We start from the raw sequence: 23,915 nt of genomic DNA, 5'->3' as shown, positions 1-23,915 counted from the left end.
TTTTTAGAAGTAAATTAACATCACCATTGTACACTTTTGTCGCACCAAATTGCATCTGAGGGCATTCAGCAATAGAAAATTTTCCAAAGGGGAGGGGGCACCCCTCCCCTTAGACCCCTCCCCCATATCACTCTAATGCCACTTTGGCCCCTCCCAAACAAAGGCCCTGGATCCGCTAGTGCTGTTAATTTAGCCTTGCAGGCATGGGCGGGATTGCGGAGGGGGGGGGGGCAAGAGGGGGAATTTGCCCCCACTTTTTCCCAGAATTCACTTTCTTTGTCTTTTTTGCAGACAAATGCGCAAAACCCTAATCGAAATTATTCCCCCACAACAGCTCTATCAAATAGGCCTATTTGTTTCGAATCTAAGTCGAATTTGTGTTTAACATCGTAACATGTAGCATGCAGAATAACTGGAGCTGGAGCTAGCACATGGTTCGCAGCACAGGTTACGAAACCTGGAGCTCACACACTAGCGATTCAATACTGCATGTGATGAATCCGCGGCATGTGCTACAGTGCTAGCTTCAGGAATTGATTTTCAACGTTGCTGTAAGTAACATTCAAGTTTTTATTATGCATTTCTATGTTGCCTGATAATCTGGCAATAGTTCAAACATAATGCTGGTACTGCCATGTAATACTTTCATTTTCAAAATCTCAGCCAGTACCGTATGAAATGACCCGTAAACATTGCTCCATGTTGCACATAGTCGCATTGTAAAATCCAAAAAGTCACCCCGCCTCGATTTCAGTGGCGACGGAACCGGTGGACTTGAGGGGCTTATCCCCCATGAAAAAAGTGGGAGGTAAAGGTATGTTCAGCCCCCAGTATTTGCCAAGTAACATATTCTTGATCGGTCCAATGCACAATATACTAATAATTTAAGGGGGAAAGAACTGTCTAGATGCGATTTATTGTTACCAGAGGTGTTATTCTTGCTGATCTAAGGATTAACTTTTTGCTTAAATTTCGACGCGCCGCCCCAACTGATCTAGATACAATTGCAGACATGAGATCCTCATGGGTACATGCAGTTTAGAGCACTCGGGAAGTGCCGTCTCCGGCCATCTGGAGGGTTTGTAAAGCCAAAAAATTTCGTGTACGCACCGCGCCAACCGATGGTGGCGCTCCGCTTAGATAGTCTTGCTGGCAGGTTTGCCACCCCCCCCCCCCCCACGTTCACAACTCAAATCCCGCCCTATGTATGCTGCACACTGGGAATGTTTGTAAGACCCTGTCCTGGCAGAATTTGTCCCTCCAGAAGTATACGTGGGTCGGCCTCTGGAAGAATTATGTTTAGCTTGAATTTAGGCTAACTTAATTATAGTGCTTCCCATACTGTACGGAGTATGGTTGACGACCAGCTCGTCATGCAGTTCTTCGCACATTTCAACGGTTACACGGAAAATTTTCTGTTGCAGCTTGATATTTTAAAATTGATATAAGTAACGCAAGGTAGGCTCAAATTGTACAAAGTACAAATTACCTACGATTCGACAATTAGCGTCCTTATTGAATTTCTGTGGTGTGAAGGCGGAGATACGGAGAAAAATAATCAGCACATACATATACCACGCCAGGGTTATCTACAGCTGTTACGGTATCAGGACGCAGCACAGTATTACCGGAGGGAGCTGTATCAAAGATTGAGAGCATATAGCCACTCTTTATATAGCCTAACGACGTTAGGCCCAGAAGATATTTTTTCTTTGGCTGCTGGTATGGTGAGATGTTGGTAGCTGTGATAGGGTGCAAGTAACAAACGTCTTACATCAGTCTTGAATTGCAATGGTGCCAAGGGTTCTAGTAACTGGTGCTGGACCGACGGGAGCAATATGTGCACACATCCTCCGCAAGGAATTGCAAGATAAAGTTCACATCGACGTATGGGACAAATCGAATGGAACTGGTAAACTTCGATACGACTAGCCCTGGCTAAGTTTGGCTTACGTTAGGCTAGGGGTCATGTTACGTAATCTCACTATTGTGAAATAATCGCGGAACCGATTATAATAATGACATTGTAATTGGTTCGGCAGCGCAGCCAGCGTATAAGAGAAACTCGTTAGCCTATGTTATGTATGTTATTCACCGGCAGCCGTACAATTAAGGTGTACTGACCCTATTATTCATGTTTCATGATGAATAATCGTTAACACCTGCAAATTTCTCCCAGCTACTGGTCGAATAAGAAAAAACGTATCATGTTATTATTATTCAACCTGCAGCCAGGAAAATCAGGCGTACGCTGCTGCCCTTGTTATTCGTCCTAAATTGCCAAGCAAATAACATGATCCATTAAAGGCATTGAAGACTCGCCCCAAACCGCGTGCTGCCATCTGAAAAAGTTAACTTTCTGTTGCTTGCAAGTGTCGTTTTGTTGGTGTCGCTACAAAATGCAGACAGTAATGAAGCTTGATACCTTAATTGTTATCTTTAGCTGGACCTGAGATGTCCATCGCTGTATCATTTGTATACTTTGCTGTGGGTATTGACCGCAAATGTATGTACTGACTGTACACTAGTGTCTAATTACCGATGGTAGCAAGCTGTGTGTGTATTTGTGGGATCGATGGTGGTGTTTAACACTTCTGTTACACCTCATTCGAAACTAGGTCAGATTACCGGCATTAGACGTTTCTTTTTGCGCGAGTCTTTACACCCTTTCAGGGTTATTTGGAGGAAATTTAAACTGAAATGGCAACGCTTGCAGGCTGAACAAATCGCTGTAAGCTTGATCATAAATGATCCTACTATAATTCTTGAAACTTTCGACAAAACAGGGGACATTTTTTTTCTCTGCTGGGGGATGTATAAAGATCGCCACCAACTAAGGATTGGTTAGCTCAGTTATTAAAGTGCTGGGCTTATAAAACGGAGGTCACTGGTTCAATTCCAGTTCTAACCATCGATTTCTTGGCTTTTTTGGATAGTTTACAATTCCTGTTTCATTTATATACATTCTCTGTGGTGACATACATATGTTCCGACATCTCTATGTTCCGACGTCTCTATATTCATACGTCTCTATATTCCGACGTCTCTATTTTCCAATGTCTCTATGTTCAGACAAAAAGAAAAAATTCAGAGCAATTTTTTTTATCCAAAAATTTGTTTGCACTAAGAAAAATAGTTTTGTGACACCAATATTTTAGAGACCAAAATTTTTTGGGCCCCAAAAAAAAAAAATTGTAAACCAAAGTTTGTTATGACCCAAACAGTGCTTTTGACGGAACATAGTGATGTCGGAACATAGAGATGTAACCTTCTTTGTAACAGCAATTTAAGACTCATCTTTTCCTCTTACAGGAAGAGCTTTCAGGTACAGTGTACAATCTTAGAGCATTACTGTTGGGTATTATGTATTAGGATGAACCTTAACACTCACACAACATCCTATGTAGGGATGTTGTGTTATCTCTCTGATGGACCTGTTCCTCTCATTGGCCTCAAAGCATGAATTCCAACAATATGTAATGTGAATTCTGATAGTGTTAAACTTGTTTCACATTTTGTCATCTGTAGTGAAATTGTTCACTCTGCCATCTGATTGGTAACTGTGAAAGGTATGTCCGTTAAATAGTTTGTGTTCATTTTGTTGAAGGCTGTTTTAATGCTTAGTATGTACATATACTCAGTGTTCTCCTATATGACATTTACTTGCCATTAATAGGTGGGCGTATGAGCACTAGTCGAGACCCCGAAAACTCAGAATGCACAGCTGATTTGGGGGCACAATATTTGACTGTTACTCCAGATTATGCACAAGACCATGAAAGGTAAGGCTCAAGTTATATGTGATGAGTTTAATTGGCTTATACTTTACAACATTTCTTTGCCTCAGTATTGTTGCATAATGTTATATCGACAAATGAAAATGTTGCTATTTTTATTTTTCCTGATTTTTTGTGATAGTACTTCTTGGTTGCAATGGTCAAACTGATGTTGTGCAGTGTGAGCATATACTGTATGATTTACTCTCATACATATCATGACTTGGAGAGATTTACTCAATGTTGAAGCAAACAATGGGTATACAAAGAGAGCGGCTAAGGGTTATTCTGAACTACAAGCTCACCTTGCACCTTTATTTGCAGCTACTATGCAGAACTTATTTCAGTTGGGCTGACACAGGAACTTTCTGGTGGTATTGAAGGCATTAAGAGCTCCAGGTATCCAGCCAACACCAAACACTATGTCACACCTCAAGGAATCAGCTCCATAGTCAAACACTTTCTGATGAAATCAGGTATGGACAGCAAGCACAAATGTGTAGTTTAAACCATCCACACTTTTCTGATACTCATATTTATGATATATCACTTAAACATCAATAGAACCCTAAACTAATGCACAGCAGTGACAAGAAAAAACTCCATATTGGTCACTGGTTGTGAAGTTAAGTGTTGTCTATTATAGTTACCAGCAAGCACTATTACCTTATTCAGGGAGGTATGGATAAATTTAAATATGTGTAGCATTTAGCTACACAGATTGTCATCTTCTATGAACAGTTGTTTGTTGGGAGGATTCCTTTTCATAAGTTCCAGTGTTTGGGTTATTAAGATTGAAGTGCTATGTAACATGGAGACTACATAGAATAAAATGTGTGAGTATAGTCAATGTTATTATTGGGTTGTTTACAACAGATTGTGATTAAATTGAAGGAAGCATTGTGGAGTATTCCTCAAAGATAACTCAGCTCACTCTTGAAGTTTTGTTCCTGTCAGTCGGTTGATATCATCTTTTTGTTTTTAACTTTATGGCACAGCTCCTGATTAAACCAGACAGGAGAAATGCATGGTATGTTATGGTAATGCTCTATATTTTGGCAATGTATACCAAATGCCAAACTCTGCTTGTAAAAGACAACACTTTGAATCTTGATTATCAAAGAAACATATATACCAAGATGTGATACCAAGGTGATAGTTAGTAGTTACTTGCCTTGCTGAGTTTCCCTGTTACCCATTTGAAACAAATGGAAGTACAAAACAGTTACAAACTTGCAAATCTATGTCTGTCTAAACCAAGCAATATCCAGTTCAGTTTTCCTTGAATAATCAACTTGAAATCACACCTCTTGCTAGTTTGACCATCTCATTGACTAGTCGGACCTCTTACACTATCACTGGACTGACACATTTATAACTATATTTTACTGCAGTGGTTTCATGTCATCTAGTTTGTTGTATCCTTCCTGATTATTTTATCTGCAGATAGCAATGTCCTGTTTAATCATAGTCTTACAAGTATAGAATTACAAGGCCAGGGTAGTGACGCAAAGCTTCACACCAAACATGATGAAGACGGGATTGAGTCCATCCATCCAGCACCTCCGTATTATGATGCAGTTATCCTTACCATACCAACCCCGCAGGTCATTAAAATACAGGGCCTTGTAGCAGAAACACTAAGTAAGAACTAAATAGTTTGTAAATGCATGCATCACTCATACATGAAGTACCATGAAACAATAAGTATACAAAGATGATATTGAATATTCATACTAGTGTCTGAAATCCATATATTTACAGTTAATCAGTTCTGTTGTTGTTGTTTTTTTTGGTGCACTGTTATCAATTTTTCTGAAAACAATAGTCGTCATTTAAATATTTAATGAATAGCTGACTTGAAAGGGACTAGATTTCAAATGATCTATAAGTAACAGTTACTCAGTTGGCAAATTTTGTGATACTTTTATTTCAGAAGAAAAGCCTTCAGTTAAAGAGAAATTAGAGAAAGTAAATTACTCTTCGAGGTACGCTCTGGCTCTATTCTTTCCTCCCGGGGTGACACCTGATGTACCATGGAATGCCAGGTATGAACAAGAGGATGAGTGTATCAGGTGGATATCAATAGACAACAAGAAAAGACAGAATGGTAAGCTCTATAATTCACTTACTGTATTCAGCTACTATTATATGAAAGCTGGCATGCCAATGAGTTGGTATTGTATGTGACAGGGTCCAGTGTATATCTTTTAACTTTTTTTAACTTTTACTTTTAGGTAAGGGAGGAGGGTGTGGTGAGAGAGGGCCGGTACAAATAGATGTTCAATTTAACACTGGTGCTGTGAGAGAGGGCCGGTACCAATAGATGTTGAAAATATCACTGAGAGAGGGCTGGTGCCAATAGATGTTGCAAATATCACTGGTGTGGCTGAGAGAGGGCTGGTACCAATAGACGCTGGAAATATCACTGGTGTGGCTGAGAGAGGGCTGGTACCAATAGATGTTGCAAATATCACTGGTGTGGCTGGGAGAGGGCTGGTACCAATAGATGTTGGATACATCACTGGTGTGGCTGAGAGGGCTGGTACCAATAGATGTTGCAAATATCACTTGTGTGGCTGAGAGAGGGCTGGTACCAATAGACGCTGGAAATATCACTGGTGTGGCTGAGAGAGGGCTGGTACCAATAGATGTTGCAAATATCACTGGTGTGGCTGAGAGAGGGCTGGTACCAATAGACGCTGGAAATATCACTGGTGTGGCTGAGAGAGGGCTGGTACCAGTAGATGTTGCAAATATCACTGGTGTGGCTGAGAGAGGGCTGGTACCAATAGACGCTGGAAATATCACTGGTGTGGCTGAGAGAGGGCTGGTACCAATAGATGTTGCAAATATCACTGGTGTGGCTGAGAGAGGGCTGGTGCCAATAGATGTTGCAAATATCACTGGTGTGGCTGAGAGAGGGCAGGTACCAATAGATGTTGCAAATATCACTGGTGTGGCTGAGAGAGGGCTGGTACCAATAGATGTTGGATACATCACTGGTGTGGCTGAGAGAGGGCAGGTACCAATAGATGCTGGAAATATAATTGGTGTGGCTGAGAGAGGGCTGGTACCAATATATTAAATTAAACCTGTCATCAGAGACATACATATGGGTCTGAAAACCACCCACCCCCCCCCCAACATTTAAGTCTTTTCAGTTTCAATGTGTATGCTACATGTTAAACAAAGTGTTGTTTGATCAATCAACAGTGAACATGTTATGTCATGGCAGAAATGTTTTTCTTGGCCAACCCAGTAGCTGTTGATGCCAAATTGACCCTTAAATTATCCGTTTCCAAATAACAGAATTCTTAATAAATGATGGCATCATATTTACTGTGTGTTTATTCTTCTTTGTGAGTAGAGGAAGCTTGCTCTGCTGTTGTGGTTCACACCAGTGTACCATTTGGTATAAAACACTTGGAAGCAGACAAACAGTTGGTGGAGCAGATTATAAAGCAACATCTGGACAACCTGATGCCCAACCTACCCTCACCAGTTAGGAGTAAATGTCAGAGATGGAGGTACTCACAGGTGAGATTCAGGTACAAAGGGGTCTACACAGGAATGAACCCCGGGGGACAACTCGCAGGTTTTTGAAGCAATCATATCTTCACATGTATTGATTGTTCTTAAATTTACACTACGGTGGAGAAGGTAAGTGAGATAGGAAGGGTTGAAGTTCGAGATATAAATAAATCCTTACAGAGAGTAGTAAGTGGATGCCATTCAGGTCATTATGGGGATACTTGGTGCTCATGGTTGAGACCACACCAGTAAAGTTTTTGGTGCTCATGGTTGAGACCACACCAGTAAAGTTCTTGGTGCTCATGGCATAACTCACAGCCTGGGTAATGTGCTTGTTGGCCATAATGGAGCCTTCAGGAGCAAAGTACTTAATGACAATGGATGAGACCACGACTGTAGCAGCAGATAGTACTACATTGTATAAACTGCACCTGGTTTATACTGTATGAATTAAACTAAGGTATCTGGCATTATTGTATGTGGCAGAACCACTTATTAGGAATTTCCAAAGTCATAATTTCTAACAAAATGCCAACAGAATAATGCTTTATTGCCAGTTTTAGAATGCAAATTGGTTCTCCTAGGTCAAAGAGTTAATGATTGTGTCTTAGAGGTATGAATGTTAGTTCTTTAACCAAGCTAGACAAATTTCTTCACAGAAGCTTCATCAGTAACAGCATTAGTTTGTTCATTCACAATTGAGAGATTAGTCTTAATTCAAAAAATTGTACACTAGGAAGTCATAATTTTTTTTAGTGGTGTTCCATCATGTTATTATCCCTGCTGTGACAAAGGAACAATCTGAGAAATCAAGCAAAATTACCAAGGTTAAAAATTTGTTATTTTCTTATCTTCAAGGTGAGCACGCCATATGAAGGAAGCCCTGGGACGCTTGTACTGGCTGAAGGTCCTTCTTATATCTTACTGGTTGCTGGTGATGGCATGAGCCATTCAAACTTTGATGGTTGTATTGCATCAGCTGAGGCCACCTGCAAGAAACTTATTCATCATTGGAAGACTAATTCTCAACTGTAACCTTACGAAAAAGTGTGAAAAGTGGAATAGTAATTTACTAATATAGACAATTTAATGCAGTAGGTAATCATGTGTGCTTTATCCAAGGACATTGAACTGTAAGATGTTAACACTAAGTCTACACAAGGGTCTTGTTCAAGGAACACATTACTGACACAAATGAAGTGTTTTAATTGCTAGAGCAATTACAATGTTTGCATTTATAGATTTGCAGTTTGTGATGTGCATGGGAATATTAACATTTACTTGTAGACTCACTCTTGAGTGGTCAGTGTTATTGGAGATGTTTTTCATTATACCACCACTCTGTGGATTCAGTGTTTCATATTAAATCTCCTACATCACCAAATAGCATGAATAATTTGTATGAACCTGTAGTGGGGTGAACTCTTGAATATGTATGGTTGGTACTACTTCTTGATGTTGACCAGTGCTCATATTACACCTAGCGTAAAACTAGTAATAGAAGCATATCTAGTTGTCTCGGATTATAACATTGAAACTATTATTCTGCTCACTGTGTACCAAATATTAAGTTGATGTTATGCTTCTTGGTTTAGACCATTTTCATCATTCCTGTGTAAGAAATTTTTGAATTTATCTTTCCTTTAATTGTGGAGTATGCAGTGTTGTAGTTGAGTTACACTCTGAGTATGATATCACCAGCTTGTAGCAAATCTAATGGAAAGTGTGGCTTTAGTCTACTAATTATATTGTATCACTAATCATTAATACAAGTTTCTGTAGGTTCAAAAATTTGTTGCAGTCTGCTTTAATTTAAAATAAAGAATAGTATCTTCTACATTTAATTTTAGTTCTATTCCATACATGGATGGTATACATATGCATACCATGTCCTGATTAATCAGGAGAATCCAATTGTTGCAAGTGAATATCTATTGTTCCGCTGGCAAACTAAATCACCCCAACTATCTAAAGGTCTTTGTGATGTTCAAAAGTATCCATGTTTTATGATTTACAAACGTGATTGATGGCTGCATACTAGCCCCAAAAACCTGGCAGTAAAAGCTGTGTAATATTGGCTACATATTTGCAACAGGCTGAAACACTAACGTTAATGTAGTTCTTTCGCGATATTAAGACACGCCTTCCCATTGACCAGGATACAGTGAGGGAATGGGATGCAGTGATGAAATGGACATCAAACTTGGCGGGTGTTAGAGTGGGAATAGGATGTAGTTCCTCTATGACTTGTGACATGAAATGGACATCAAACTTGGCAGTTGTGAGAGTGGACATGGGATGTAGTACCTCAATGACTTGTGACATGAAATGGACATCAAACTTGGCGGGTGTTAGAGTGGGAATAGGATGTAGTTCCTCTATGACTTGTGACATGAAATGGACATCAAACTTGGCGGGTATTAGAGTGGGAATAGGATGTAGTACCTCAATGACTTGTCATTAAATGGACATCAAACTTGGCAGGTGTGAGAGTGGATATGGGATGTAGTACCTCAATGACTTGTGACATGAAATGGACATCAAACTTGGCGGGTGTGAGAGAGGACATGGGATGTAGTACCTCAATGACTTGTGACATGAAATGGACATCAAACTTGGCGGGTATTAGAGTGGGAATAGGATGTAGTACCTCAATGACTTGTCATTAAATGGACATCAAACTTGGCAGGTGTGAGAGTGGACATGGGATGTAGTACCTCAATGACTTGTGACATGAAATGGACATCAAACTTGGCGGGTGTGAGAGAGGACATGGGATGTAGTACCTCAATGACTTGTGACATGAAATGGACATCAAACTTGGCAGGTGTGAGAGTGGACATGGGATGTAGTACCTCAATGACTTGTGACATGAAATGGACATCAAACTTGGCGGGTGTTAGAGTGGGAATAGGATGTAGTTCCTCTATGACTTGTGACATGAAATGGACATCAAACTTGGCGGGTGTGAGAGTGGACATGGGATGTAGTACCTCAATGACTTGTGACATGAAATGGACATCAAACTTGGCGGGTGTTAGAGTGGGAATAGGATGTAGTTCCTCTATGACTTGTGACATGAAATGGACATCAAACTTGGCGGGTGTGAGAGTGGACATGGGATGTAGTACCTCAATGACTTGTGACATGAAATGGACATCAAACTTGGCGGGTATTAGAGTGGGAATAGGATGTAGTACCTCAATGACTTGTCATTAAATGGACATCAAACTTGGCAGGTGTGAGAGTGGACATGGGATGTAGTACCTCAATGACTTGTGACATGAAATGGACATCAAACTTGGCGGGTGTGAGAGAGGACATGGGATGTAGTACCTCAATGACTTGTGACATGAAATGGACATCAAACTTGGCGGGTGTGAGAGTGGACATGGGATGTAGTACCTCAATGACTTGTGACATGAAATGGACATCAAACTTGGCGGGTGTTAGAGTGGACATAGGATGTAGTTCCTCTATGACTTGTGACATGAAATGGACATCAAACTTGGCGGTTGTGAGAGTGGACATGGGATGTAGTTCCTCTATGACTTGTGACATGAAATGGACATCAAACTTGGCAGGTGTGAGAGTGGACATGGGATGTAGTGCCTCTATGACTTGGGACATGATGTGGACACCAGACTTGGCGGGTGTGAGTGTCGGAATAGGATGTAGTGCCTCTATGACTTGTGACATGAAATGGACACCAGACTTGGCGGGTGTGAGAATAGGATGTAGTGCCTCTATGACTTGTGATGCAATTGGTCGATGATTTATGTAACTTGTTCAATTTGTAAATTCCGTCCAATAACATAGTTGGAACTGATCTCCTGAACATTTAATGTGATTTTTTGTCATTGGCAAGTCTTGGTTATTCTTCCATTACCAATAGATAATGTTTCTGTACTGTGCCACCACATTGTAGAAGATAAAAGAAGCCTCCTGCCCAGTGAAGGATGCAAGAACGAAGAATTAAAGTTTTGATACTGAAGTTCATACATGATGTACAAATTAATAAGTTGTGTCCTGTCTTAACTAAGTTGTGTTAAGAAAATGGAAGGTTGAACACAAAACTAAACATTCACCATAAATTATGATTTCTTTTTTATATTGACTTAAAAAATAACATATTTTCAGTTAACATATCCAACAATAAAAATCCTACTATCAAGTATATAAACCAACGTGTTGGTAAAAATGGAAGCTACATAAACATATTAAGTTCAGCGAGAATAACTGCATAAATATATAAAATTTGCCAATTTTATTGGTATTCTGATCACTTTTATCTATTGTATAACCATGTTTTGTAGAGAACATCCTGAAAATATCAACATATTGCAACATAATGTAAAATCTCACCATGTTACAATATTCTGAAAAATGTAAAATATGTTTGTATCGGCAAGGTAACAAAGTATCAGTACTATAGATGTAAATTAAACTCAATACTATTTTTTATTGAGGAGGCAGCTTTGTAAAAAAAAACTAGAATGAATACAAATTAAATAGGACCATGTTTTCCAATAAGATGAATACAGACACACTGGTAGGGTCTTTTATTCACCAACATATCAAGTTTAAAGTCTCAGCTTCATGCTTTGATGTACCATATTGACACAGTTGTAAAACTGTAACCTCTGCTGACCTCCAAAAGAAGAGATATGGTTCTTACACTCACTATGGTGAATCCACACCCCAATAAGGAGTCCAACCAACCTCTACTTTCATTGATTACTGTGAGAAAGAAGACATACTCATATACACTGAAAGATACACAACCACAATCACTCTGATTACTTTTATCTTGAGCAAGGAATCAAACATTGTCAGAAAGTGAATTTATTACAGCAAATTTGTGGGACAAAGCCAGATAATGACTTCAGGGACATTGTTTTAATGAGACTACAGGGCCACTTGGTCAAGAATAGATTGATTGATCTTTACTAGAAATTCAGTAACAAAGGCTTAGGACTGTCATCTATGTTGGCCACACTTTCTGGTATCAATCTTCAGCATTATGGTACCAAACAATTCTCAACAGAAATCAAATCCATAGCATATCCTCACTATCCAAGCAAGCACTCCTACAAAATCACATCAGCATATTATCGTCAAACGTTTTAACATTTTCACAAAAATGACACAGCTTTCAAACAGCACCATACACTTTGTCTTGAAGGTACTTTCAAGGGCAGATCCCAAGATTTTGAAAAAGAGGGAGGGCTAGTGGCTCTGGGTTATTGAATAAGACTCCCATGTAAGGTGGTGTGAGGGCCCTCCCATGTAAGGTGGTGTGAGGGCCCTCCCATGTAAGGTGGTGTGAGGGCCCTCCCATGTAAGGTGGTGTGAGGGCCCTCCCATGTAAGGTGGTGTGAGGGCCCTCCCATGTAAGGTGGTGTGAGGGCCCTCCCATGTAAGGTGGTGTGAGGGCCCTCCCATGTAAGGTGGTGTGAGGGCCCTCCCATGTAAGGTGGTGTGAGGACCCTCCCATGTAAGGTGGTGTGAGGGCCCTCCCATGTAAGGTGGTGTGAGGGCCCTCCCATGTAAGGTGGTGTGAAGGCCCTCCCATGTAAGGTGGTGTGAGGGCCCTCCCATGTAAGGTGGTGTGAGGGCCCTCTCATGTAAGGTGGTGTGAGGGCCCTCCCATGTAAGGTGGTGTGAGGGCCCTCCCATGTAAGGTGGTGTGAAGGTCCTCCCATGTAGATGTGATATTGTGCATTTCAAAGCATATTTAGGCTATAGTTGAGTCTATTGTTAGGTCTACATGTAAGATTGTGATGTTAGAACCTTACACCTTGATGTTACAAGCATATAGGAGATTATGCTATTTCATATCCGGTTATTATTATTATATCCATTACAATGAAAATGCCATAGGGTTTAAGATTTGCATATGTAAGAAAATATTTCTCACAAGGTTCTGTACAACAAATATAGAGCACTATGAAAGACTTGCATAGTCATTGCCTGAGCTTCAAAGACGAAGACCAAAATGTCCCAACCTTGTAACAGTGTTCCCCGTTCTAAACAGCTACCATAGTACATACCTTTTATTCTCATTACTGTCGTTAAAACAAGATCTGTAAAGGCTTCTAACCATATTCATTTGGGGTTCCCATTGCATCCAAACTTTCCTCCAGCCTTTTTGGAAATAGTTGTTAGCATATTTCACTGGTTTATTTTATCACCTTTCCTTTTCCTTGAAACATCCAATGCCCCTTTTCACCAAATGAAAAAACCAAAACTAATTCATTGCATCCTCATACAAATGATGTTTCTCTTGAAAGACTAATGACTATTGGAACACAAGATGCTTAATGAACCATCCCTAAGATCCCAAAGCCACATAAAAGGCTGCCATTTTAACTTACCCATCACCTTAACAATGGCTTACTTTAAAGAATCTTTATGTTGCTGCTACAGCTCTACCCTAGGACGTCCATCTTTCATGATTGTTACACATGATTTGTATTTAGCTAGGCAGAGATGTGTCTCTAACTTCCCTGCTACAGCTCTACCCTAGGACGTCCATCTTTCATGATTGTTACACATGATTTGTATTTAGCTAGGCAGAGATGTGTCTCTAACTTCCCTTCAAGGTAAAGGCCATATATCTCATCTTCTTCAACCTCTCCGACAATATCAGAGCACAAAGCCTTCATCCTGCATAAATGAAAAACCAACCACACAAAAAAACATCAGCCATCTTTCAACTTAATATAAAAACATCACAAGTAACAGTCTTCTAAATTTTCATCTAGCATTGAACATATGCTTCACCATAGCAGTCCAGCCTTTGTAGTATATGTTTAGATCATTGTATCACATTTAAAGAGTTTAATCAACAACTCTGCAAAATATAATTTGCGGGACTTGGCCGTTTATGGAGTTACACCAGTCAACTATAATTTAACTATGGAATGATTAAAGTCAAGTTTACACACAGAAATTGTTTTGAATGAGCAGTTCAAGACATTTCTTACCTGTAAGGCCATTTTCCTCCACCTTGCATTACCCCAACTGCATTCTCAGCTGGCATACCTGGTCCAGAGAGCCTCTTAACACCTTTAATTTCTTTAACACCAACACTACAGAATGAAAGACATAATAGTTACTATGAAAAGTACAGAATAATAATATTCACAACAAATGATTTAGAATAATGTAGAAAGATGTTGTAATCATTAACACCAACACTACAGAGATAAAAAAGCCAACATATTATAAATACCATTAAAAACAAACCAATCATCTGACAAAATGACACATGCTCAGAAGCATTTGAGAAAGGTTGAGGTGTGAGTAGGGCTCAGAAAGGTTGTAAGGGTCCACTAACTAGAAGCAAAAGGTCAAAACTTTGGTAAGTAACTTTGCTGACAAGATAAATGAAACTTTAGTAAGTAAAGGTGCATCTGCCCTCTGCCTTTGTGGAAGAAGAACTTCACCTTTGAGAGACTCCCTGTCAATGAGTGATAAAACTTCATTGTGACTGGTTGCATGGAGACAGATTCATTACAGCAGCCACGGATCAACTGATTTGGTCTGTGGTTGTTATGTATTGACATCAAATGGTGAATTCCTAGGTATGTTTAGATAATAAGGTCTAATAACTGATAATTGAGGTGGGTAGGCCATCCAACCCGATTTACATTTTCTACTCATTTTGGCCATTGGATTACACACTTATGCCAAAACACGCTACACTAAAGATGACAAAATTTTAATGGAGGCCCAAATCTTTGCAAGTGTGCATCGGGTGGCCTGTCATTGCCATCGGCTGACTTTTCGGCCATCACCCCGTCTGATAGACTTGTGTCACTGAACAACACCAGTTCCAAATCTATGCATGTGTGCATTAGGCGGCCTGCAGTGGCCATGGGCTGATTACTCGGCCATCACCCCGTCTGATAGACTCGTGCCACTGAACAACGCATCAGGCAGCCTGCCTCCCCCAATCAGACCTATTACCTAGACACTGCTTCATTATCACAGTTTACCAGCATTTTTTACAGTAGACAAACAATGCTTAATCATATAAATACATACTGAAATCTTGCAATTTAGAGCCGAGACAAACAAATAAACATTCCTCTGCTCAAAATGATCATTCAATTGTAACCTTGTCATTAATCTTAATATTAACTAAGAAATGTTGCAAACTACCCAAATGCAATGATTCAACTCACCTCAAAAACTCACTGTTACATTCCTCCTCTAGAATATCTATTATGATTGATTCTGGTAACTTTTTCTTCAGTGATGGCCTCTTCTCATTAGCCTTATCAAATGCAGTTTTAAACTGGGAAAGGAAAAAAGAAAAGTTGCAATTTACAGGTGCTGTTTTGACAATTCATTAACATTAAACTGCATAGAAAATGGACACGTATCTTAAGTTAGAATCACCTCGCAATGAAACATAGTCAAGAAATTAGACAATAAATATAAAATCAGCTTTAAATGTTGTACATCAATCAACTATTGTAAATACATCTGTTTTCCACCACTTATTGTTTCATCATCATCTGCTCAAGAATATAAATCTAAATTTCTCTGAAATTGGCCATTTCTATGTACTCTCATGAGAACACTTACAGGAAGCTTTTCAGAAATCTTCACTAAAAGGTTGGCCTTGAAAATAATAAATTTAGAGGAATTGATGCTTTACTGTGCATTGAACTGAAATAACTCATGATCTCACATTTCCCAATATTTCAACTGTCTGTCATGGTTAATTGCTTGTAACCGAACTCTCCAATAAGCAGTACAGCTGCCTGTGAATTGATAATCAATTATTCAATTTCCACTCTTTGCATCAATAGAGCTTGAAAATACACACCGCATCAGCCAATCCCTGAATAATTGATCTATGTATGTGAACAATGCATATTCATAAGATAATGTTTTGGCAACTTCTGTCACCTTTCAGGCTTCATTTCCTTACAAATAATTCTCCCAGCACCTCTCCCTGCCCTCTTAAAGAATTCTCCCTGCCCTCTTAAAGGATTCTCCCTGCCCCTCTCCCTGCCCTCTTAAAGGATTCTCCCTGCCCCTCTCCCTGCCCTCTTAAAGGATTCTCCCTGCCCCTATCCCTGCCCTCTTAAAGGATTCTCCCTGCCCCTCTCCCTGCCCTCTCCCTGCCCTCTTAAAGGATTCTCCCTGCCCTCTTTAAGGAATTCTCCCTGCCCCTCTCCCTGCTCTCTTAAAAAATTCTCCCTGCCCTCTTAAAGGATTCTCCCTGCCCCTCTCCCTGCCCTCTTAAAGGATTCTCCCTGCCCCTTTCCCTGCCCTCTTAAAGGATTCTCCCTGCCCCTCTCCCTGCCCTCTTAAAGGATTCTCCCTGCCCCTATCCCTGCCCTCTTAAAGGATTCTCCCTGCCCCTCTCCCTGCCCTCTTAAAGGATTCTCCCTGCCCCTCACCCTGCCCTCTTAAAAGATTCTCCCTGCCCCTTTCCCTGCCCTCTTTAAGGATTCTCCCTGCCCCTCTTCCTGCCCTCTTAAAGAATTCTCCCTGCCCTCTTAAGGGATTGTCCCTACCCCTCTCCCTGCCCTCTTAAAGGATTGTCCCTGCCCCTCTCCCTGCCCTCTTAAAGGATTCTCCCTGCCCCTATCCCTGCCCTCTTAATGGATTCTCCCTGCCCCTATCCCTGCCCTCTTAAAAGATTCTTCCTGCCCCTTTCCCTGTCCTCTTAAAGGATTCTCCCTGCCCCTCTCCCTGCCCTCTTAAAGGATTCTCCCTGTCCCTCTCCCTGCCCACTTAAAGGATTCTCCCTGCCCCTATCCCTGCCCTCTTAAAGGATTCTCCCTGCCCCTCTCCCTGCCCTCTTAAAGGATCCTCCCTGCCCCTCTTCCTGCCCTCTTAAAGGAATTTCCTGCTCAGCAAAGTTGAATGTTTCCATAAAATTGCAGCATTAGTTGAAGAACACATCCTGATAATATATTTTTCTATTGAATATACTAACTTATGAAGTTTCATGAATGTATTTGGTATCAATGGCATTATCATTGCTACTGAGTTGAAATTGTCTTGGTTTTATACATGTATTATAAGTCATTTATTCACTGGAATGAATAATATGCTTGCATACTTAAACAGCCAACTACAAATTGTGTCACATTTGGTTACTAATAGAACTGTCAGAAACACTTTTAACAAAGCATAGTACTAGTGTACAATGGATCATGGTTGGTAATCAGCTTGTCTGCAAGGGTGGGTGTATGCATGCAGAGGTGGATTAACATGGTGCTAAGCTCCATCAAATGGGAAAGCTGAGAGCCAACTGAGACCAAAATGGATGAAATCGTGCCCTCTCCCCCTCCCGTTCCTCTCCCCTCCCTCTCCCCTACCTCCACATATGCGCAAAAACACATACCTATATACTGTTATGTATAAAAAAACACTTTTTTCATATAGTGTTGGATCTTAAATTGTGACACAAAAATCATTAGCTCTCACCTATGCACTCCCTATTAAACACAAATTCCCCTTCTTGGTAAATTGTCCTATCTAGTCCCGTACACATATAGTACAGGCCAAGATTAAGTATTATGGAAGACCTAAGGCTAACAAGGAAGAAGGGCCTAAAATTTCATTCAAATGTTATCCCCAATTGAACTGTTGGGTAATACAAGAAAAAAAAAAAAAATTTAAGGTCTCTATTGGCAGCTAGATTTTACTCAGCAAAAATAACCCCTCCAAAGGTACATTTCTAGCTCTGGATATTTCAAATAATTGTAAAATTCTATTTTTGCATTTTGCAAACCAGAAATGAAAAAAAGCACAAATTTGATCTTACCTAGAAATACATTAAATCCCCTTTCCAATCTGAACATGGAAAAGCCTAACACAAGTGTGATAAGGCTATATCCTTACTAGGCTGTGGGTGAATCTAGCATTGTATACATACTTCACATGTGCTGACACACCTTGCTGTATATATGATCCTACCATTAAGAATGTACTTATCATTTATACAACAAGTCAAATGAGTACATTTGAAGTATGTACAGTGCACTTATCAATGTTGTTAGTATTGTAAATACCTGTTTTGCAAGTATTTTGCAGGCATCACACTTCAACTCCTGCGGTATGTGCATACTGTGGAATTCATCATCATCCTCAGGTATCCCAAAAAAGATTGTTTCTCCATTGACATCCATTCCTGTTAAGTCTTCTTCATCACCTTCAAACTCTTCTCCCTCCATTGTTTCTTCCTCTCCATCAACAACTGGTTCATCACTCATTTCATCAGCAACAGCTGTTGGAACAGCTATGCTCATGAAAGTTAAGAAGAGGCAAAACAGTGCGATGACAAAAGGCTGTTTCATCTTATCAATTCCCTGGAGCTGCAGACCAAAAATAAGTCATGAAATATTGAAACTACTGTAAACAAGAAGAAGGAAATTCTTATTGTACATTGGTTACCAACCATATAGACATTTGAGAAACGTGCACTCGCTATCTTCCAAGTTCTGTTGTATTACCATTGGAAGCCCTTACTATAAATATAAACATATTTATTTTTATTTTCTGTATGGATAGGCCTAGGGTTAGTTTTGGCCATCTTAATCATTGGGAATTTATCAAAGATTATTATTATTACATGATTCTATAATATCATCGGATAAGCAGGCACAACATCACATGCTCAATCAACAGTCATTTACCCACCAAATCTGAAGTCCATTGAGAGTTGAACTGTGGTTTAGGAGTTTACAGCACACTCTGCATGTGCACCAATTTTGCAAAGTTTTACCCTTGAACTATACTGATTTTTTAACCTTCTTAAGATCAACAACTTTTTTATACATTCTTATTTATGTATTGATATGAGGGATTCAAGCATTTTGCAAGCTTGATACACACATAATGCTCAAAAACATTTGTTTTTAGCCTTTAACATCTGACCCGTGCACAAACCTGTACACAGTACCCAAGAATAATCCTGTCCTTTGCCTTTAAAATGTATGACCTCTAAACACACTTTGTGCACCAAGCCTCAGAGCTCATGACACTTGACATTTTACATTAATTGATGTATAAAAAAAGTTTCTTTGACATCTGACCTCTTTGATTCTAAAGAAGGCAAACTTTGTTGCTGATACTTCATATTGATTAGTATTAATTATTATTATTATTAGTATTGTCACAAAATAAATCTCTGTCTGTTACTTTACTAAAACATATATGCAGTGAAAAATTCATTTGTTAAGCAAAGCGTTAGGTCAATTGTTTTAAGTATCAGAAATTATCATGGATGCACCGGATCTGGCATTACAAATCCAGGTGGATACCACATTTGCTGAGTTTGATAAAAAAATCCAGACAGATTAAGTGGATTACCACAATCCAACAGTGGCTTTAGGGTAAGGGAATAAGGAAGGGGATAAGGGATAAGGAAGGGTATAAGGGGGTGGGGAATGTAAATGATGTCTGTAACTCTTCCTTGCTATTGTTAACATGACTCTCAAGCTTTGACCTATGTTGATTTCAAATGGCTTCTCACCTCCACCAAGTTCAATAGCTTTTCTTCTGCTCAATATGGTGAATCCACATACCACACATATCTATAAGGTGCATCCACACATACCATAGGTGTCCATAAGGTGCATCCACACATACCATACATGTATATATGGTGTATTCACACCTACCATACATGTCAATAAGGTGAATCCACACATACCATCAGTGGCGTAGGAACGTACTTTTTAGTGGGGGGGGCTGAAAACTGATGGCTGGCCTGGGGGAGGGGTCTAAGGGGAGGGGGTGTCCCCCTCCCCTTTGGATTTTTTTGCATTTCCAGGTGGCCTTAGATGCAATTTGGTGCAATATAGCACACTTCCACACCCACTCCATTCTGTAAACTTAATTTTGTATTTTCACCTGGCCTTAGATGCAATTTGGTGCTCCAAATGAGATTTTTTTTCTCATTTGGAAATGAAAAAGGTGTTTTCTGACCTGCGAAGCGGGGGGGCGGAATGATACTTCCGCCCCTCCGCATTTTTCACTGGGGGGCTGGCGCCCCCCCCAGTTCCTACGCCCTTGCATACCATACATGTCAATAAGGTGCATCCACACATACCATACATGTCAATAAGGTGCATCCACACATACCAAACATGTCAATAAGGTGCATCCACACATACCAAACATGTCAATAAGGTGCATCCACATATACCATACATGTCAATAAGGTGCATCCACACATACCATACATGTCAATAAGGTGCATCCACACATACCAAACATGTCAATAAGGTGCATCGACACATACCAAACATGTCAATAAGGTGCATCCACATATACCATACATGTCAATAAGGTGCATCCACACATACCATACATGTCAATAAGGTGCATCCACATATACCATACATGTCAATAAGGTGCATCCACATATACCATACAAGTGGAGAGTTCATCCGGGCATTACATCTTTAGTGATCATGTTTGCAAGGTCTACACTGACCGAAAATGACCTCCACCACTTTCAATAAGGGTCTTGTACCTGTTTCACTTTCTGAGTTACTGTGATTACAAGGTTTTCAGACTTTGTGCCCTAAATCTTGGTACGTGCATGTGTACCCCCCCCCCCCCCATGAAATGCCCGCCCCAAAAAAAAAAATTAAAATTCCTCCCAAAATTTAAAAATCCCCCCAAAAATTTAAAAATCCCCCAAAAAATTTAAAAATCCCCCCAAAATTAAAAAAAAACCCAAAATTTTAACCCCCCCCCAATAAAAAAATTGAATGGGAGAATTCCCATTTTTTTTTAACATCCTAGTGCTAACACTGCAGCACAAACAAGATTCTTATGTTAACCATTACTGCTCAGCAAGATTCCTTGCAACAATGTGAACCTACCAATTAAGAAGTCCATCATCAAAAGCTTTACTTTTAAGGTTAATATATCCACACAGTTTTCAGACCTACGTTATAATCTAGAATGAACTTCAACAAAGATACACCTTTCTAGTTATCGGGTGAATGCTAACAAAATGCTAAGAATTTGACCTCTTTGAACTCAAATAAACTTTGAATTTCACAGAGAAGAATAGTTTTTTTGCATTAGGTGGATCATTAGTATCAAGCATGACATTCTTCCAACTCATGTTCACCTGCTGACCTCAAACGACCTTTGACATTGTCCAGTTTAAAGAATCCTTGCACTCACAAGAGGGAGTTACATACCATGTATGAACTGCAAATAAGCAGCACTTTTTGATTTATCATGTTATAGTATAGCTTGGAAAATGTCGTCCTATGTAACAGCAATCTGTTCAGCATAATATAGATTCGTCCAAGGACCACTTAAAGGTAGTCAGTATAGGCCCCAAATTATGTATATGTGATCTTCCCGCAAGCATGAACTCGCGAAAGAAGCCATGGAGGCTTGTAGACTCGCAAGCTGACCGAAGCCAATCTCTCGGCACACATCCATTTAACGCCCATGTCGGGAAGTTGTCATTGAACAACACCCTTGCCAGACGACACACATTGCTGTCGGCGGGGAATCGAACCGGGGATCTCATGACTGGGAGACGCCGGCGTTAACCACTAGGCTATAAACTCCGCCAATTATAGCACGCTATTATTGCTAGAAGTTTTCAAAAAGTTCTTTCCTCCAAAATCTTTTCAGTCATATTTAAGGAACACAAAAGATGACTGAATGTCCAAGTGAGGAAAAATTTCCTCGAAGGTTGTAATAAAAACTGTTTAAGAGTCTTGACCAAAGGTGACCATTTTTGAATATCTAGCTTATTGGGAGCCTATACAGTATACCTTGAAAGATCTGCTTTATTGGCTCCAATAATAGCACGCTACAGCAGGAAAGTTTTGAGATTACCTAATCAACCTGCCACGGTCGTAAATCGACCTGCAGGCTCTACAATTAGCCTGCATAGCTTCTTAACACCATTAGGCTCTTTGTGTAAACACTGTGTGGAAATATGTTCATGTCTACTGCGTAGTTAATCATACAGCATTCACACAAGACCCTAACACAAGTAAACATAGGTGTCAGGCATTGCAGACTAATTGGTATAAAAAAGAGGTAATTTTACGACCAAGGCAGGTCAGTTATGTAATCTCAAGAAATGTTTCCATGATAGCGTGCTATAGTTGGGGTCTATACAGCATAACTTTAAGTTGGCAGGCGTATAGGCATAGCTTGATCATTATAAATTTTTATAATATTATCAAATTGATTATCACACAAAGATCATTTAGCTATGCCTGTACATAAACAAACTATTACATATAGGACAGCATTACCATACTCCGAGTCCTACAACTTACATTACAAGTAACAAATATGAAACTATTCTAGGTCTAGGCCATTTTACCTAATTGTTATTTTAACGTCATGTGAACAAACAAAAACAGTAGGCCTTGGCCTAACAAGTACATTAACACCTATTATATGTATTACTTTTGTTGTTTAGCCCGAGTTAAGCTTCAGCGAGGCCCTCAAAATGTTACAATACATACTTCATACCCATAGTCATACACTTGCCTTAATGTAAATTACTATTGCGCTATCAAGATCCAATTGAAAGTATAATGGTTGTATGTGTTCAGCGAAAAACCCGGAAAACGAACTAACCACTGCAGTTACACATCAATTGACACTTCTAGGGTTTATAAGAAATAAACAGCTTTTACTTATTAAGCATAGTGCTGGTCGCTCACGAAAAACCTAGAGAGCCTACAGTTCTGCAAGATCACTAAAGACACGACATCACTATGTTCAATCGGCGAATAATAACAGTACACGACAGCGTACCAAGAATCAGCGGTGTAGTAATAGGCTTTACTCTCCAGCCGTTCCTTGTCGATGAAAACCCTGTCAGTTGATGTTCTTTTCAGATGCACAAACAGTATAGGCGATAAGGGGACTAAAGCAGTGGCATCGCCAGACATTTCAATCTTGGGGGGCACAGGGGGATCACTTTTTTAGGGGGAGGGGGCACAATGTTTATTTTTGAAATGCGTCCTGGGGGAGGGGTCTAAGGGGAGGGGTGTCCCCTCCCGTTTGAGAAGATGCAATCTGGTGCTATATTTTTCAACTTTATGTTCAAGAATTTTCGGGCTTAGTCTGTCCGATATTTATGTTTTTAATTGAGGCGGATAAAAAAGTGAAATATACCATATTACGGCTATAGTCTCGATGTAAGGGGACTAGGGTTTAGATTGGATTAAACTGTTTGGTTTTCGTGCCCAGATCCTGTCTTGGGTGTCTTTTCTTCAAAGCACCGGTTAGTATAGGCTTGTATCACCAGAGCCCGGCGGCTCACAAGCATCAAGTGCTACGTTAAAATCCCCTTGATTTTTTCTGATCAGAAGGGGCAAGTGAAGGGGAAAATATCAGTGGCTTAAAAACTGGATAAAAAGCTGATGATCATCCTTTAGTGAGAAGTTTCTCAGTTAAAGAGTGTGTGTAAGATGACATGAGGTGCTAAACTAAAGTCGTGCATGTGCTTCTTTGATGCACAATAAAGAAGATCGTCGTATTGGTTACAATGGTATGTAAAACCCGGTAATTTGGGTGCTAGGTTTAAACTGTTACGTTATCTGGATCTCAATATTGTTCTTGAAAACG

The 23,915-nt window shown here is 39.9% G+C and overlaps 3 protein-coding genes across 11 annotated transcripts; 1 reads left to right on the top strand and 2 right to left on the bottom strand.

Annotated features, from left to right (window-relative positions):
• Positions 1-1,315: 1,315 nt before the first annotated feature.
• LOC139968559 (renalase-like) lies at positions 1,316-9,147 on the top strand. Of its 6 annotated transcripts, none has more exons than XM_071972636.1 (7): positions 1,334-1,912; positions 3,677-3,782; positions 4,101-4,252; positions 5,223-5,420; positions 5,713-5,886; positions 7,147-7,316; positions 8,169-9,147. In XM_071972636.1, exons 1-7 carry the CDS (start codon positions 1,792-1,794, stop codon positions 8,343-8,345), a joined length of 1,098 nt encoding a protein of 365 aa, XP_071828737.1. In that variant the 5' UTR covers positions 1,334-1,791; the 3' UTR covers positions 8,346-9,147. The 6 variants fall into 6 exon arrangements, with proteins under 6 accessions (XP_071828743.1, XP_071828737.1, XP_071828739.1 ...); XM_071972638.1 differs by lacking the exon at positions 1,334-1,912 and adding an exon at positions 2,059-2,082; XM_071972641.1 differs by lacking the exon at positions 1,334-1,912 and adding an exon at positions 2,096-2,114.
• Positions 9,148-9,844: 697 nt separating this feature from the next.
• Positions 9,845-11,322, bottom strand: LOC139968560 (uncharacterized). The gene is made up of 2 exons (XM_071972643.1): positions 10,578-11,322; positions 9,845-10,510 (listed from the first exon to the last, which is right to left on the bottom strand). The coding sequence occupies exons 1-2, from the start codon at positions 11,007-11,009 to the stop codon at positions 9,962-9,964; spliced, it is 981 nt and encodes a 326-aa protein (XP_071828744.1). The 5' UTR covers positions 11,010-11,322; the 3' UTR covers positions 9,845-9,961.
• Positions 11,323-12,551: 1,229 nt separating this feature from the next.
• On the bottom strand, positions 12,552-23,117 carry LOC139968561 (marginal zone B- and B1-cell-specific protein-like). 4 transcript variants are annotated; one of them, XM_071972645.1, is made up of 5 exons: positions 22,746-23,117; positions 18,356-18,658; positions 15,503-15,615; positions 14,300-14,404; positions 12,552-13,979 (listed from the first exon to the last, which is right to left on the bottom strand). In XM_071972645.1, the coding sequence occupies exons 2-5, from the start codon at positions 18,638-18,640 to the stop codon at positions 13,823-13,825; spliced, it is 660 nt and encodes a 219-aa protein (XP_071828746.1). In that variant the 5' UTR covers positions 18,641-18,658; positions 22,746-23,117; the 3' UTR covers positions 12,552-13,822. The 4 variants fall into 4 exon arrangements, with proteins under 4 accessions (XP_071828746.1, XP_071828747.1, XP_071828745.1 ...); XM_071972646.1 differs by having other exon boundaries at positions 22,920-23,117; XM_071972644.1 differs by having other exon boundaries at positions 22,830-23,115.
• Positions 23,118-23,915: the final 798 nt, after the last annotated feature.

Source organism: Apostichopus japonicus, chromosome 6, assembly GCF_037975245.1.
Source record: "Apostichopus japonicus isolate 1M-3 chromosome 6, ASM3797524v1, whole genome shotgun sequence".
Taxonomy (NCBI): domain Eukaryota; kingdom Metazoa; phylum Echinodermata; class Holothuroidea; order Aspidochirotida; family Stichopodidae; genus Apostichopus; species Apostichopus japonicus.
The sequence above is the reverse complement of the archived record's forward strand: the minus strand, read 5'-3'. Positions and strand labels throughout refer to the sequence as shown.